The sequence below is a fragment of the Colletes latitarsis genome, chromosome 1 (assembly GCF_051014445.1).
Source record: "Colletes latitarsis isolate SP2378_abdomen chromosome 1, iyColLati1, whole genome shotgun sequence".
In the NCBI taxonomy this organism is placed as follows: domain Eukaryota; kingdom Metazoa; phylum Arthropoda; class Insecta; order Hymenoptera; family Colletidae; genus Colletes; species Colletes latitarsis.
Window position 1 is genome coordinate 40,637,188 of NC_135134.1, and position 16,285 is coordinate 40,653,472.

General features: G+C 33.2%; 1 protein-coding gene across 14 annotated transcripts in view; it reads left to right on the forward strand.

The window, feature by feature from the left end:
* Positions 1-16,285, forward strand: part of LOC143345172 (uncharacterized) — a 219,313-nt gene that overhangs the window by 202,626 nt on the left and 402 nt on the right. For 13 of the 14 annotated variants that reach the window (XM_076772050.1, XM_076772080.1, XM_076772072.1 and 10 more), the window contains 2 exons: positions 4,749-4,925; positions 9,153-9,229. In XM_076772050.1, coding sequence (XP_076628165.1) covers positions 4,749-4,925; positions 9,153-9,229 — 254 coding nt within the window. The remainder of the gene's footprint in view (positions 1-4,748; positions 4,926-9,152; positions 9,230-16,285) is intronic. The other variant, XM_076772102.1, reaches the window with a different exon arrangement.

Consider the following 16,285-nt stretch of genomic DNA (forward strand, 5'->3'; position numbering starts at 1 on the left):
TGTTTAGTTCCATTTTCTCTTAAGTGTAATAAGCATATTTGAAATGTTTATTTGCATTGTTACAAATTAACCTCTAGGTAATCATGGATTAGGATTCGCTTAATAGTAGCAATCTTTTTTTACAAATATCTCAGAAACCAAAGCCTAGTGACAGTAATATCTATAGAAAACAGTTACTTAGAATAGTATTCCTGACAACATACTTCAAGAACATTAAAATCAAAGAACATAAATCTATTTTAAAACATCGTAGTTGCATTATTTCTTTGAATAGGTTAGGATATCTGTTTAAGATAAGAAACTTTCTGTTTTCAACCAAGAGAAAAATATTGCCATCTCATTTCCCTATCAGAATTGTTTAAATAATGTTCGACGATAGAAATGTGAAATCATGTTCTACAGCATCGTTGGAATTACTTGTTCACGCGAGACATTCAGATCTTTTAAACGCGATCGAGTGAAAAGAAAGAAAGAAACACTCGTCATTGATTGTAAATTAACTCCAACAGTTCCATGGTCTATCACCAGATGTCCTTTCATTTTGTGAATAACAGTTTCTACGTGTTCCTAACGAAGCAAAATGTCAGTCCTTTGCTAGACGGAAGAACGACAAAGGTTCGTCTCGTTGAATTATCGTTCGGTGAACGAAGGAGCGTCGAAGGTCGACATTTTGCAATCGCGTTAGAGAAAAATGGCTTCTCTGAGAGAAATCGATCGCCTGTGTTCCTACGGACTGTGATGTAACATAATACAACCTCATCGCCATCTACGATGTACACCTCTCTCACACTAATTCCAGCGATACAAACGTGATGTTCGATTGCACTCTACTTCTTTTTAGCGATATATAGAGACACCACACTTTCCTATGGTGATTGTAGACACCGATGTACTTATGTAACAGCATAGTAGATAAGTCACGTAGGAAAGACTGTCCTTTGTACCATATCTTTTATTAGGTACCTTTCTTGTGATACGTATGCGTTAAGATCACCGTACTGTTTAAGGTGGACTGGAAACGGAAGCGGACAAAATGTTCCCAAATCAAACGTAGCATATATTTTTACAAACTTTATACTGTCGAATCAGAAAGATTATAATTTTGCGCCTGAAAGTAAATGGTAGAATATATTTGTTTTGTAAAAAGCTTCGGTTGTTGTAGATAAATTTAGCGCGATAAAAAAAGTTGTGGAATTGCTTGCATATACAGTGTTGCTTCGCTAAGTGTCGCAGGTTAGAGTTCGAGTCGTGACAGTTAACGAGGGAGGAAAGTGTTCCAACTATTAAGTACTGTTAACTCTCTCTGATTGGTTTACTTACGTTCGAGTATATCGAGATGAGAGTGGGGATAACCTTTCGACAAGTAGCGAGGCAGAAATAGCGGCAGTTAGCGAGGTAATACTGTTGTGTCCACATATTCTTGACTATTGAAATTCATACTGATAATAAAATATTGGAAAACAATGTTTTTAACTTACATTTACTAAAAATATTTACCAATGAAAAGAAAATTGTTAACATTCTGTTATAAGTTGGCCTTACTTTCAGGCGTAAAATAAACTTGCTCTGCTTATTACAATCACATTTGAAAGTTATTTACTTTTCTTTTTTTTTATATATTAATAGTTTGAATTAAGTAATGATTGTAAAGTAATAAAAAAATATAATAATTATTTTTTACGTTCGCGAAACAAAGCATGTAGAAAAATTTAAATAATGCTCGTTGCAGAAGAAAAAGTAACTTTTAAGTATTGCACGTTTCGATGGTAATTTGCCCATTTCCGGTTCGGATCATGTACGCACTGTTTAGTGACTATCTCCGGCACACCCGGAACACGTAAATTAGCGTCACTGTCACTTGCACCACATGTGGTATCTGTGTTAAAAACTAATACGTATTGCTGCCTCGATATCGTAAGACTGAATTTCTTGTATCGATGTAACGATCGTGATTTAGCAATAACGATTCGGCGGTACGTTGTTTAACGTGCAGGACGAACTGTTCGCACCTACCGTTATCATTTAATCATTATGTCATTCGTAGAACCTAAATGTTGAACTGTGTTTTATTTTTTCAAATCCATTCACTCTCCAGAATTGTGCTTGTCGATCGGGTGTACGATATTTAATCGAGAGTCGAGCGTAAATTTTCATTTTATCTTGTTAAATAAAATTTATATTCGATAAATATTTCATTTCTCGTTTCGTTGTGAAAATATTTTTCAAAGTAACTTTTGCAGTAGAATAGTGATTTTTATTTATATCATGATTAATATCGTTTTTGTTTTTAATAAAAATTTAGTTTATTTTATATTACTAATTGTTTTTAAAAGTCTCTACAATTTACGTCGGCATCGGGAACTCGGCGTAATCTCTTCATTTTTCTCGCACTTTGGTTTTACGAGATTTATGTTTAATTTTTTATGCTTGTTGTCTCACGCAATTCCGTTATGTTTTTTATGTTGTGTTTCCTTATTAATCTTCGGCCAACTCACAATCATTGTCTATCCGTACAGGTTATTTTTACGTTTGCGAATTGTCCAGTTAGTGATACATTATAATTGGAGCATGATCAATGCCGACAAATGTTTGTGTTTCTTTAATAAAATTAAATGTTTCTCGTCTCTTATACTGGATCGATATCAAAAATGTTCGTACAATGATTTCAACTTACGAACGTTGTTAAATTTATTTTTTACTTTTATTAGTTTTCATCTTCCATAATATACAGGGTGTTCGGCCACCTCTGGGAAAAAATTTAACGAAAGATTCAAGAATATTAATTTATTGACTGAGGCTTCGTTAAAAAGTTATTAAAAAATTAAATTAAAAAATTTCAAATCATTCTGAAAAAATTATTTTTGATTGCGGGGATCAATTACAATCATTTTTGGTGGATAAACATATCCCTGAAATCCTACCCACTACCGAGAAAAAAATTCGAGAAGGTATGAAATTTTTCGACAAAATTAAAAAATTTCAAATCGTTCTGGAAAAATTATATTTAGTTACAGGGGTTAATTACAAGCATGTTTGGTCATTAGACATATCCTCGAAATCCTACCCACTTTCGAGAAAAAAATTCTGGAAGGTATGTAATTTTTCGACAAAATTAAAAAATTTCAAATCGTTCTGGAAAAATTATATTTAGTTACAGGGGTTAATTACAAGCATGTTTGGTCATTAGGCATATCCTCGAAATCCTACCCACTTTCGAGAAAAAAATTCGGTAAGGTATGTAATTTTTCGACAAAATTAAAAAATTTCAAATCGTTCTGGAAAAATTATATTTAGTTACAGGGGTTAATTACAAGCATGTTTGGTCATTAGACATATCCTCGAAATCCTACCCACTTCCGAGAAAAAAATTCGAGAAGGTATAAAATTTTTCAACAAAATTAAAAAATTTCAAATCGTTCTGGAAAAATTATATTTAGTTATAGGGGTTAATTACAAGCATGTTTGGTCATTAGGCATATCCTCGAATTCCTACCCACTTTCGAGAAAAAAATTCGGTAAGGTATGTAATTTTTCGACAAAATTAAAAAATTTCAAATCGTTCTGGAAAAATTATATTTAGTTACAGGGGTTAATTACAAGCATGTTTGGTCATTAGACATATCCTCGAAATCCTACCCACTTCCGAGAAAAAAATTCGAGAAGGTATAAAATTTTTCAACAAAATTAAAAACTTTCAAATCGTTCTGGAAAAATTATATTTAGTTATAGGGGTTAATTACAAGCATGTTTGGTCATTAGACATATCCTCGAAATCCTACCCATTTTCGAGAAAAAAATTCAGTATGGGCGGAACTTTAAACTTTTTAACGAAGCCTCCATCAACAAATTAGTATTCTTGATTTTCGTCTTATTTTGGCCTCTAGAATCTCCCAGGGGTGGTCGAACACCCTGTATTTTTGTCGAAGGTAAGAGCAAAATACTATTTATAAAAAAAAAATAATGAACGCTCGAGTAATTGTAAAACTATTGCAACGTATCGATGGTGTCAGAATGATCCAAGAAGAAGAAAATTAAGTTTGAACGTAACCTGTGAAGTGGAACGTAACAAAGTAAAAATATCCAGTCACTTTAATCATTCTCCAATCTCCGTGTCAATGTTCATCCGTACAGATTAAGTAGGTCTCCGTGTAAATCCATGATTTTCAGAACCGCCTCGTCCTTAAGTAACGAAAAAAAAAAAAAAAAAGAAAGAGGTCTACTAACAACGACGCATTTTCATGTACAGTGCATCGAGCTTTTTGTGGTTAATCATTGTCACTAAACGCAGTGTTATTAAACATCGTCGAACGCAGTCTACGTTAATGTCTATCGGATCTCTGTTTTTTATGTAATCTACGCTTAAAATGGTATTTCCAGTGAACGATCCGATGCTTCGTCTCACGGTAGCGATTTTATTTATATTTTTTTTCTCTCACCACCAAGAATACTCATCGTGCTTTAAAAGTCATAAATCCTCGCGAACGGATGGTTCAGACATCAATACTGTTTGTTACAGGATAAGTTGTTACGAACTATGTTAATGCAATATTGTAAATACCGCATTTTGTAATAAAGCATTCATCCTGTACCTTTGACTAACTTTACGTTATGGCTTGCACATAAGACACAAATCTACGAGTAACTACGAGTAATCGTTGCTGTTGATTTATTACGGAATGAACGCAAATATCGTGATCCCCGTGATCGTTGGCATCAGACATTAACGGACGCTTCTCGTTTTGTCACAGGAAACGCTAGCAGCACATCGGAGTTCGTAAGGCAAGAATTGAGAGCGATCGTTGGCGCACGGACGCAGCAACAGCAACAACAGAGGGTACCTAACAACATTCAGAACAACCTTTCTGGTCAAGTTTCTCAGGACGATCTTGATGCACTTGGACTGACGTTTGAAATGTCTTCTGCAGGTACGTCGGTCGAGAAAAGAGATTCGACTTCGGTTTCTCTTTTGAAAGTCGCGTATCGGTCTACAGGGCAGGCAAAGTGGTTGAAAAAATAGCGATAAAGAAATTGTTTCTCTACAGACTGGGGTGGTAATAATGGTTAGAGATCATAGGAGTCGATTCCTTGTATAGAAATAAGTCGAAATGGTAGAATGAATTTTACTCGTACGGTGCTTGGTTTCTGAGAAAAACAGTTTTGAAAATTCTTCGAGAACGCGTGCACTTAACTGCAGCTGAGACAGGATTGTTTGGCCGGCCAAGGTCACCTCCCACCTCCCCCAAATGAGAAGCATGTCGAGCATCTATCTTTAAACTAATACTGTTAAGGATAAGGTAAAGAGCTTCCTTCACTGTATCATACTATATAAAAATTATAAAGTATAAATGTACACAAAGAAAAATTGTATTAACGTGGAACATAATTCAATTGTAATTTTGATCTACGTAAGAATTTTTCTTATCTTTGTATTACACACGTGAATTCAAGGTACATTATCCATGAATTGTGGTGCTTTGTAACTATGTTAATTTGCTTCCCTATTTAGAAATTGAAAATATGTGTCTGCAGGTTTGCAATTTTAATCTCTGAAATATTGTGGCAAGGTGGATAAGCAACAAGTAGTCATGAGAAGTTCATTCTATTTTAACTATATTTAAAAATGGTCACTTTATAACTAATCAGGGAAATAGTTTTGGAAATAATAGTATTTTTAATATAATCATTATCAAGTATAAATTTAACTTCTTCAAAGTCGAATTATTTTATTTGAAATTAACTAAAATTACAATTGATATTGACTCATGAAATTTATTAATCTTAACCCATTAAATACTAGTATTTAAAACCCATTCAGAAAAACATTTTTTCCTAATTATTATACCTAATAATTGCTTTAAAACATTGATACACATTGATGATACAATTACATCAATCTTCAAAAATGTAAATAATGGGTATATGACTTTAGAGAAGATTATAGAATTAGTAGGAGGTCAAACAGGAATAGTAGATGCTGAACCGAATTTCATAACTAAGTGCTACCTTTGTTATAATCCAATCATATTCAATTGACCGCTCAAAGCCACTTCATCAGGCGTGAATAATATCAGATATGACTTACTTTTACGCAAATGCTTCTCCGTTTGGGAATAAGAGAACGTGTATTCGCAGGAGTGCGCTAAGAGGCGGGAGATGATGCATGGTGGGGGGCGGTCAAACGGCGCGGTGGGAGTCTCGCTTCAGTGACCTTGAGTGGCCAGTTGATTCGGTCTCAACTTGAGTGCACGCGTGCACCATAGAACTTCGAAATCCATTTGCTCGTAAACCAAAACTGCTACGAACAAAATTTATCCTACAATCTCGACTTATTCTTGCACGAGAAATAACTTCATGCAATTATTTCATAGTTGCCGCCATACACTGTACAGACATTTGTCGTTAAGTTTTTAAAATCAAATGGCGTCGATTAATTGATCATAGTATAGACAAAGTAGAGGGGATTGGAAATATACGAAATATGAACAGAAATATTGTGTATAATATAATTCTTTTAGTCGTCGACAATTTTCATTGATTCCTTGATACTAACAAGATTTCTTCATGTTCCTTTGCATAGCATTGTCGGATTTTTGTGCCAGTTCTTTCGCGAACCACAGTAATGTAATTTCTACGCATCGTAAACATTGCATGCGTCTAAAATGCTGGAAGCTGTGAAAAAGTATTATAGAAAATCTCCAAAAATTGTACAGAATTTGAATTTATCTTGATGTAAAATTTTTAATGTAACAAATTTCAAGAGACGTTTGTTCGATTTAATCGTAAAATTTATTTAAATTAAGATTGATTTCTGATAATGTGAATTGTACTGTTTATCGTAGCAGAATGGTATTTAATGTATAATTATTTCACTGGTTTTTTATTCAGCTATTTCTTGAAATTTGTCACTGTGGACAAAAATATTAAAAGAATGTGTAAAATCTTACTCGTCATCAGAGTAAATAAGTTATGCTTCAGATCATGAGAATATAAGACGTATAGAATTTTCTAAATTTTGTATATCTAAAAAAATGCTTGAATGTTTTACAAAATGAAGCAGTAAACGGTTCCGATAGAACTGTTTTTGCATCAGGAACTTTAATGTGTATTATAAAAGTTATGTTTACCAACCGACAGTTTGATTAATTTCACTATTTTTATAGTACGATGTATAATAATTTTGCAAAAATTTTAATGCAAACTTACAAGACTTAATAACAAATACAGCCGACCCCGCGTCAATGTTTTTCCTCCAATATCTAATTGTGTTTTCGGTATAAAAATATGACAATTCGGTACTACATTACTTTTCTCGCTCTTTGTATTGTTTCGTAAATACGCCAACCAACGTGCCTATAGACAACTTAGCTCTTTCGCTCGTGATTATTCATTTCTTTAGATAAAAAATTATTTTTCAGTACGTAAGCACATTAAATTATTTCAAACTTTTTAACGTCGTTAAATTTAGTACATCGTGATCGAGTGATTAAAGATATTAACACTTTACCGACCCGTAGTTTATTAATCCTTAGTATTTTTACAAAATGGCGTCCAGGGACACGTATATGTCCATTTGTCCCCATTTCGTTATGCTCCTGACGTAATATACAGAGTGTTCGGCCACCCCTGGGAAAATTTTTAATGGGAGATTCCAGAGGCCAAAATAAGACGAAAATCAAGAATATCAATTTGCTGATTGAGGCTTCGTTAAAAAGTTATTAAAACATTAAATTAAAAAATTTCAAATCATTCTGAAAAAATTATTTTCGGTTACGGGGCTCAGTTACAATCATTTTTGGTGAATAGACATACCCTCGAAATCCTACCCACTTTCGAGAAAAAAATTCGAGAAGGTGAGAAATTTTTCGACAATATTAAAAAATTTCAAATCGTTCTAAAAAAATTATTTTCAGTTTCGGGGGTCAAATACAATCATTTTTTATTATTAGACGTACTCTCGAAATCCTAACCATTTTCGAGAAAAAAATTCCTTACCGAAAATATAATTTCTGGCCAGAAATGTTACCCTGAAATTTCACGCGAGTCTTTAAAATGTCATAACTCCTGAACGGATTGGACGATTTTAATGTTTAAAAAAGCAAACTACGCGTATTTTGATGGAGAATATGTAGGAATTCCAAAAATATTCGAAAAGTTGATCCTTGACACCGCAAAATGAGAAAACCCCCATAAAAATGGTCCAATTTTCAAACAGTCATAACTCCTACAATAGTGAGTATATTTCAATGAAACTTTTTTCTGAAGTAGAGCTCATGGGTACCTACAAAAAAGTATTAAACAAAATTTCCGTACAGTGTCAAACAAAATTACTAAAAATGAAAATCGAATTTTTAAGAAAAATCGACAGGGGGTAGGTGCCTAAATTTTTCGGCGAAATAGAAAAATTTCATATCGTCCTAAAAAAATTATTTTCAGTTGCGGGGGTCAATTACAATAATTTTTGGTGAATAGACATACCCTCGAAATCCTTCCCACTTTCGCGAAAAAAATTAGAGAAGGTGAGAAATTTTTCGACAAAATTAAAAAATTTCAAATCGTTCTAAAAAAATTATTTTCAGTTTCAGGGGTCAATTACAATCATTTTTTATGAATAGACCTACCCCCGAAATCCTACCCACTTTCTAGAAAAAAATTCAGTACGGGCGGAACTTTAAACGTTAATAACTTTTTAACGAAGTCTCTTTCAACAAATTGGTATTCTTGATTTTCGTCTTATTTTGGCCTCTAGAATCCTGTATTAAAATTTTTCCCAGGGGTGGCCAAACTCCCTGTATGTGTACGAAATACAGGTAAAATTACTTTGTACTCAGTTTACAAAGAAATACATTGTTCTAAATTCAACATTTCACGAGCGAAAGGGTTGTTTCGCGTCTGTTACATCGACGATCAAGACGAACATTTCGGACGACGAGTTGACAGTACTTTTCCCGAATCGATAAAACAGTTTAGAGTTTGATTGTTTACGCGACGAAGAAATTAAAAAAAAAAAAAAAAAAAATGGTCGTTAGTATTTCGTGCGAAAAAGTATACCTCCGTGTCTGCCACGCGCAGGACAATGGTGCTTCAATGTAATAAAAGGCATTATTTATAATAAAGACTGGTGGTAACGCCTACTGTTACAATGTCCTAACTAGGTGAGGCTGTGGTTAGCGATGGCCCTGCCAAGAGCTGGGCCATTGGGAGTGCCGGAAGTGCCCCCTCGTCCTCCAGGGTAAGACCCTTCCGACAATTACTTTTACGTGTGTGTATATGTATATATATATGTATACATATACGTACATATATACACATATATATTTATACACATACATATACATATATTTATATATTTATTTTATTTATCTATAATTTTTTTTTTTTCTTTTTTATTTGATTTTGTATGCTATGTCTTCCCTTCTTCGCTTGGCTTCAGAACTTATTGTGCACGAAATGTTAATGATTTTTTTTTCTCTCTGTACGCACTGAGCGTAAAACTTGTAGGGGGTATTTTAGCGCTCTCTTTGCATGCGTCACTTGGTCGTTATTACATTGTTTATTTTATTCGTACGTACGATGCATATGTACATCTGGTAAAAACCTGCACCGGCGAGACAGTATTTTTTTCCAGTCAGATTTTTTTTTTTTCTCACTCTCTCTTTCTCTCTTGTTTATTCTACTCCCGATCACGTACAGAGCTCTCGATCAAACGATATTCTTTGGCCGTCGTTGGACTCTAAGCTCTGTCCACCTTGTACGATTCCGGAACTTGGGTGGACGTACAATGGATACACCAGTTTTTTCGTTTGTCGCGGTTTCTTAGATCATTCTTTCCCTTTCCGTCGTTCCTGCATTTTAGAAGCGTTGTAGTTCGAAGTATGGGTTACGGTGATGCAAAAATTTAGAAATAAATTTTCTTTTTCTTTTATTGAAATGCAATTATTAGGTCGATGAATGTGTAATATCTTTTTTTCAGCATGATAACGTAAGCTGAACGATTAAATGGAATTCATTTTCTGTACGTCATGTTAGAATGGAAGTCAATAGGCCGATAGGTGATCTTTAACCCCTTAGGCACGATGGCGCCTATAGTGGCTTTCGTGAATGTCATCTTTTTGAACGACGCGCCACTCTAGTGGCTCACTCTAGCGGCTCACTCGCTCACTGTTTGAATTAAGTGATCGTTTTCATATGTTTTGTTTCACACTGTTTTTGCCTTTATAACGTTTTATAACAGTGTTAACAATATACAGTTTTTGCAGCCGTGCCTAAGAGGTTAAAGAAGAAGTTTAATACAGCAAATTTTTGATAACTTCGAGAAACACGGTTCACTTCTCAGTTCCCAGAAAGGCACAAGCCGAGCTACGAACGATAAATAAAAATAACACAATGTGTAACTTATTTATCTTTTATCTTTTCTTAATGGAACGTTTACTAATACATTTGTGAGGTTTTTCTGATTAAAATAGGACCAAATACGATATAACTTTCATGAAGATCATATTTGCATATTTAATGAGATTTTATACTCTATTAGAAGTAGGTTAAAAATAAATTATATTGTGTTTGGTCTTATTTTAATCGGGAAACTCTCACAAATGCATTGGTAAAAGTTTCATTTAAAAAAAACCAAAAATAAAAAAGTTTCATCTTTGCATTATGTATGGTATTCGAGCCCAGATTAGGTTACATTACAGTAGTAGGGATGACTACCGTTCACTGAAAATGACTCATACTTGTCCAAGCATTCTCATGTCGTATTTTTAATCGTTTTTCTATCCAGCTTGTTCCAGTTACGTGGAACTCCATTATTTGGACTAAATAAAAAGATCGTGAACTCGATACGCGATCTAAATACCGATGCATGTTTCAGTCGAGTATTATAGTCGCGAAAGGGATAATTTTTGAAGAAATTCGTAGGTTCTCTTCCTCGAGAATATTGAGAATATCGAAATTTGTCCAAGTTTTACACTCAGTGACATTTCACGAGGCCAAATGCGTAGATATTATTATTATTTTAATCAACTCTGTCAGATCGACTAATATCACTGTCAACATACAAGAATTCGACTCGAATCGTTGAGAGCCGTTTAGAAGCTCGTAATAAAACGTATTGACGTTTTGTTGCTCGTAATCGCGGTCACTATAGTGCCATCATCTTTACACGTAAAACTAATTTTTATTTTGTTTAGATTGTATTAACTGCAAGTAACATCGCATTTCTTGTCGTTCGTGCACAGAACTAATGCCAAACAGGATTTCCTTTGTCTTGAAATAATTGAAACGTTCGATTCGCGGATTTTGTTAAAGCAAGAATGTAATTCCGTTCGTTGGAAACTCGTTTAAGTACTCCTCAGTTTATCGAGTCGCGGTGCATGAAATAATTGATAGGAAAAATAATGGCGAAAAAAGTACGAAGAAGATGGGAAAAATGAAATATTCAATGGTAGAAAATGTAGAGTCGGTTTGAAATAACAATTTTTTATTTTTGTTCGAATCCAATAAAATAAGAAAACGGTTGAATTAACATTTGAAAATTGGGAATTTGAATTGGAATTATTTATTTGTGAAGCTTTCAATAATATTTTTCAAAAATTTGCATCGAAAAAGAGATCCTTCCCAAAATTAAAACAATTGAAAATCATATGTTTTTTATAAATATTTTTTACCATGGTCACAGTATTAGAGTTTCGCATATTTTAAATAACAGAAATTGTCAGGTTAATTCATAAACTTGTGCGCATTTCTCAAAATGTATGAAACAAAGAGAAAAACGACGTTACTCTAGTCATTAATACTATCAATCAATTAATATTATCAATAATGTTTTGTAATCGTTAGAGTATTAAAACTGATACCTGTTTTGGAGTAAAATATTACCAAATTAATTATTATTATTTTGGAAATTTTTCTATCTAGATTATCTGTCTGTTGAAAAATAACCAGCAGAGAATGCGATGTTTATACTGATTATTAATACCTGTTTCTGTAAATAATTTTTTATCAACATGTAATAACATTGGTAACAAGGTAGTTGCGCTAATTAAGCAGAACAAACGGAAGAAATGACTCGTAAATGAAACAGTAACATTAATGCATACGAAATTACGAACTGACCTGATATTTTCATTTCTAAGTAATAAATAAATGATAAAATTCGTTATTGTTTAGTCTAAATCTACACTGCCGCTCTGGTCTTAGGATAGTTTTATGAAAACCTGCCAAAGTAATCAAAGATTTAAAAGAATATTTATTTCCTGTATTATATAACAAAGAGAGTACATAATAAAAGATTTTAATGTCTGAAAGTTTACTAAAATAATACAGATATTAAAATCTCTTTCTCACCGGTATGTTTACTGCATTACTTGATTACAGATTCCATGAATTTTGCTACCGTTTTAATTAAATTTTTTATACCTTTTATTGTAATAATATATTTTATTTCACGTTGAAATACGATAAATATGGTTTTCAGAGACTTAATAAATTGAAAGAATATGTTCATAGCCGTTATTTTCAATTATATTTTTAACTAATTAAAGTAATTAAATTATTTGACTACTTATTCGCAAACCGAATAATTAACACGAAAAAACTGGTAATTGTGTTAGTGAGCAATTAAAAATTTACAAGACTTTAGAGTGGCAGTGCACATGTACGATAATTTTCAAATAATTTCCAAAATTATTAGAGTTATTCAGTGTTAATAATAAACAAAATGGTCCCATCGCGACGAAAAAAACAAATTATATTAGCATACTCCTGCAAGGACGTACTTTCGATCGAAAAAAAAAACTAGAAAATAAATAACATTTAGTTCGTCAAAGCACGCTTGGCGTCATTTCCTTTCAACGACGTCGTGTTCCAACAAAATGGAGGACACGTCAGTTCTCTTCGTCGTTCGTGTTTCGAGCATAAGTGTGGTCGGTGCCGGAGACACGTTCTTTTATTTTTTTTTTTATCTGCAGGGTGATGGTGCCGTAAGCTTCAGCTCATTCGAAGTAATCACTATTAATCACACTGCCATTTTGTTGTATCGTGTAACGTTACATTTTAAGTATTGTAATGCTTTTTCACAGTAAGCCAAACAGACATCCAAGCGCGTCGCTCTTACGATTTTCTCTGGAAGCTGATCGTTCTCGTTGCACGAGACAAAACTCTCACGGTAGTTTGTCACCGACCAACCGGAAACAGAAACGGGCAGAATTTTATTCTGATAACGAATAAAAACTATAGATAGCGATTAATCAATAACAATTAAGATTGTAACTTTGTTATTGATCAAATTATGTTTGCCTCTCACACTTTGTTCGACATTTTTATCTGGATAAGAAGTTTGCCCGTTCCTGGACCGGAAGTCCGTCGAAGAAGACGCGGCGGCCTCTGAAAGCCCGAACTTCGAATTCCAAATAGTATATTCGTCGATTAGAACATCGATCATTAATTAGTCGCAGTTAACACTTGGCTGAAGGACGTTGAGACGTTACTTCCGGTATGCGTTGGTTAAAAATGGCCGCCCATGCGAAGAACACTCCTAGTTAAACCGTAATAATTTTTACATTATTGAACATTTGTTTTTGAATTTTTTAAAATATAACTTTCTTATTATTAAAGATAAAATTAATTATTCAATATCAAATGACAGCTAAAAGCTTAAGCCAACTTAGCTGAAAGCTAACTTTGTCAGAATGCGTCTCAAAAATTACAGTGAAAGACATACTTTAGTAAAGAATACCGAAAATAAGAAAATAAAATTAAAAGAGGTTAGGTTATGCATGATTTACTTAAATCAAAGAAGATTCTCAAATTACAAAAGTAAACAAATTGGGGACTATTTTCATTAGAATCCCTTTCGGTTAAACTATGCAATAAAGCGTGTTGATGCAATGAAATTTCAAGAATTTTCGATCGTAAAATACTCGTAAACGTCATTGTTCATATGTTCCATTGGCTAAGTGTTAACAGAGCTTAAATTTTACAACCCCTCGTTTAAAAGTATTCGGTCCAATTACAATTGTAACAATTTTAATGGAAATTCTCGTGGAACGACAAGACGGTTAGCTGATATCCATTTTCGAAATTATTATCACTTTCAATGACAATTATTATTTGTACAACCTAACCGCCAGTTAGTGTCCACTTATTAGCAATCTAGTCGAAAGACTGTGCCTGCCATAAGCCGTGGCACGAGCCTTTTGCAATCTCTCGACACCCTCACGATTCTGAACGTAGCTTAACGTTTTGCAAAGGTAACTGCTTGTATAGAAAGAAACATTGACCGCCATTTTCTGTCTTTGTTCGTGGCCTGTCGGTAAAGGTCGTCGCTGATTCACGACTGCCAAATGAACTTCTCTTTCTCTTCTTTTTTTTTATTTATTTATTTATTTAAACATTACTAGATTAGCGGCCTTTGGTGTGCATTGGAACATTGGATGTGTAGCGAATATGTGGCTTCAGTAAAATTTTCTTTTTGAGTTTTGATCATGCGTTTGCCTTCGCAGAAGCGTTTTCGTCGGAACGACGTCGATCGATTCGATCGAGGATTCGTCGAAATTTTTCTGTTTCTCTTTTTTTTTTTTAATTTTTTAAATTTTATTACTTTTGCTTCTTGTTTAAGCAGACTGGTGTGAGTATTCAAAATTCGACAAACGTCACTCGTTTTAGGATCCTCGGCTTATTTTTGCAAGAAAAATGGAAATAAGCGTCGGAATTATTTGGTGTAATTCAATGAAACTCTTATGAATTTATTTCAGTTTCTTTGGTTCCTAAATTTCCATTTTATATAATTTTATTTCCCAGAGCTTGACCCTCGAGTGTGATTTTTGTCGTATACCTTTATCTGAAATTTTGGTTTCGGTGGATTTTTCTTATTTAATCTGCGAACGCGATTGAATTCGAAACATTATAATTTTCTAATTGCAAAATAACGCAGTTCACTTTGTAGAATGCAATTATCACGATTTAATCGAAGGTACAGAAGTAGTGTGATATGTTTTAATATCGAAATTAACAAACTTCGTTACGATCAGTTTCGTTGATTGCTTTTGGCCTCGGTAAAGTTTGTATTAATCGAGTTGTGACTAATTTTGGATCAATAATTATGAAATATTTGAGTACTCACACGTACCCAGCAGAAACGCCTCGGTTCCGATACAAAGTGCCCCAAAAATTTTGGGTCTTCAGAATGTAGATGGCTGTGGACAGATACTGCTGAAATATGTGATAAAAGATTTTACAAAATACGGATCGTAACATTTTATTTTCCAACATTTGACTCACATTATTTTTCAATAAATTGATGGGGTCATATGGTAAATATAATTCAGTGCAATTAAAAGGGGGAACCTATAGTTTTTAATTTACAAATTGAATGTTTCTCATTCGATTTATAATTTATAAATTCATACTCTTTTGACACGATTTTTATTGTTAAATTAATAAATTTGTACTTTTGTACATCTTGATTGCTATTATAACAATACAGGATTTGTTCATGTTGAACACTATTTTCGTTGCTTTTAAGGGTTAAGAATAATGTATAAAAATGTTATTTTTCGTCGTTTTCAAAGATGTAGTACAGGTAGCCCTCCTATAACACGGTAAGAAAATTGCGAAAACCTTCGTACACTATACTTCTACAGTACTGGGTAACATGATTTTTGTTTAACATATTTAAAAACTAAATTACCTTAAAATAATGAACTATAGTGGCTTTACATGAAAAAATACAAACAAATTATAATTTATGAAATTAAGGTTACGTTAAATTAAAATAATATTTTTTATTGTGAGTTATACATACATTTATATTTCTCATAAAAATTAAGTTGCTTATGTAGAATTAAAAAAAAATATTTACTCCCCTTTTCGTACTGGCTCTGGGTCTCATATAACACGGTTTCACACAACACGGCATTTTTTAGGAACCTATCTACCGTGTTATAGGTGGGTCACCTGTATTTGTAAAATGTATGTAAAATTTGATATCGAAAATGAAAAATTAAACTTGTAATAGTCGCTAATGACAATAAATAGGAAAAAAAACTATCAAACACGACGTTTCCAAAATCTTGTCACTGTCAAAATTAAATTCGAATAGTCGACGTGTAGCAGTTTATTTTCATTCTACAATTAAAATTCTTATTCGACGTGCAACGAAATTTTTATTTATACATATTATCTATAATAAAATGTAGTCCATCTCGGTCGCTCAGGATGTCTGTCCACCCCGTATCTACGCTCTGAATCGATCGAGCAACCCCCCTGAGAAAGGGATGTCTCTCGTCTT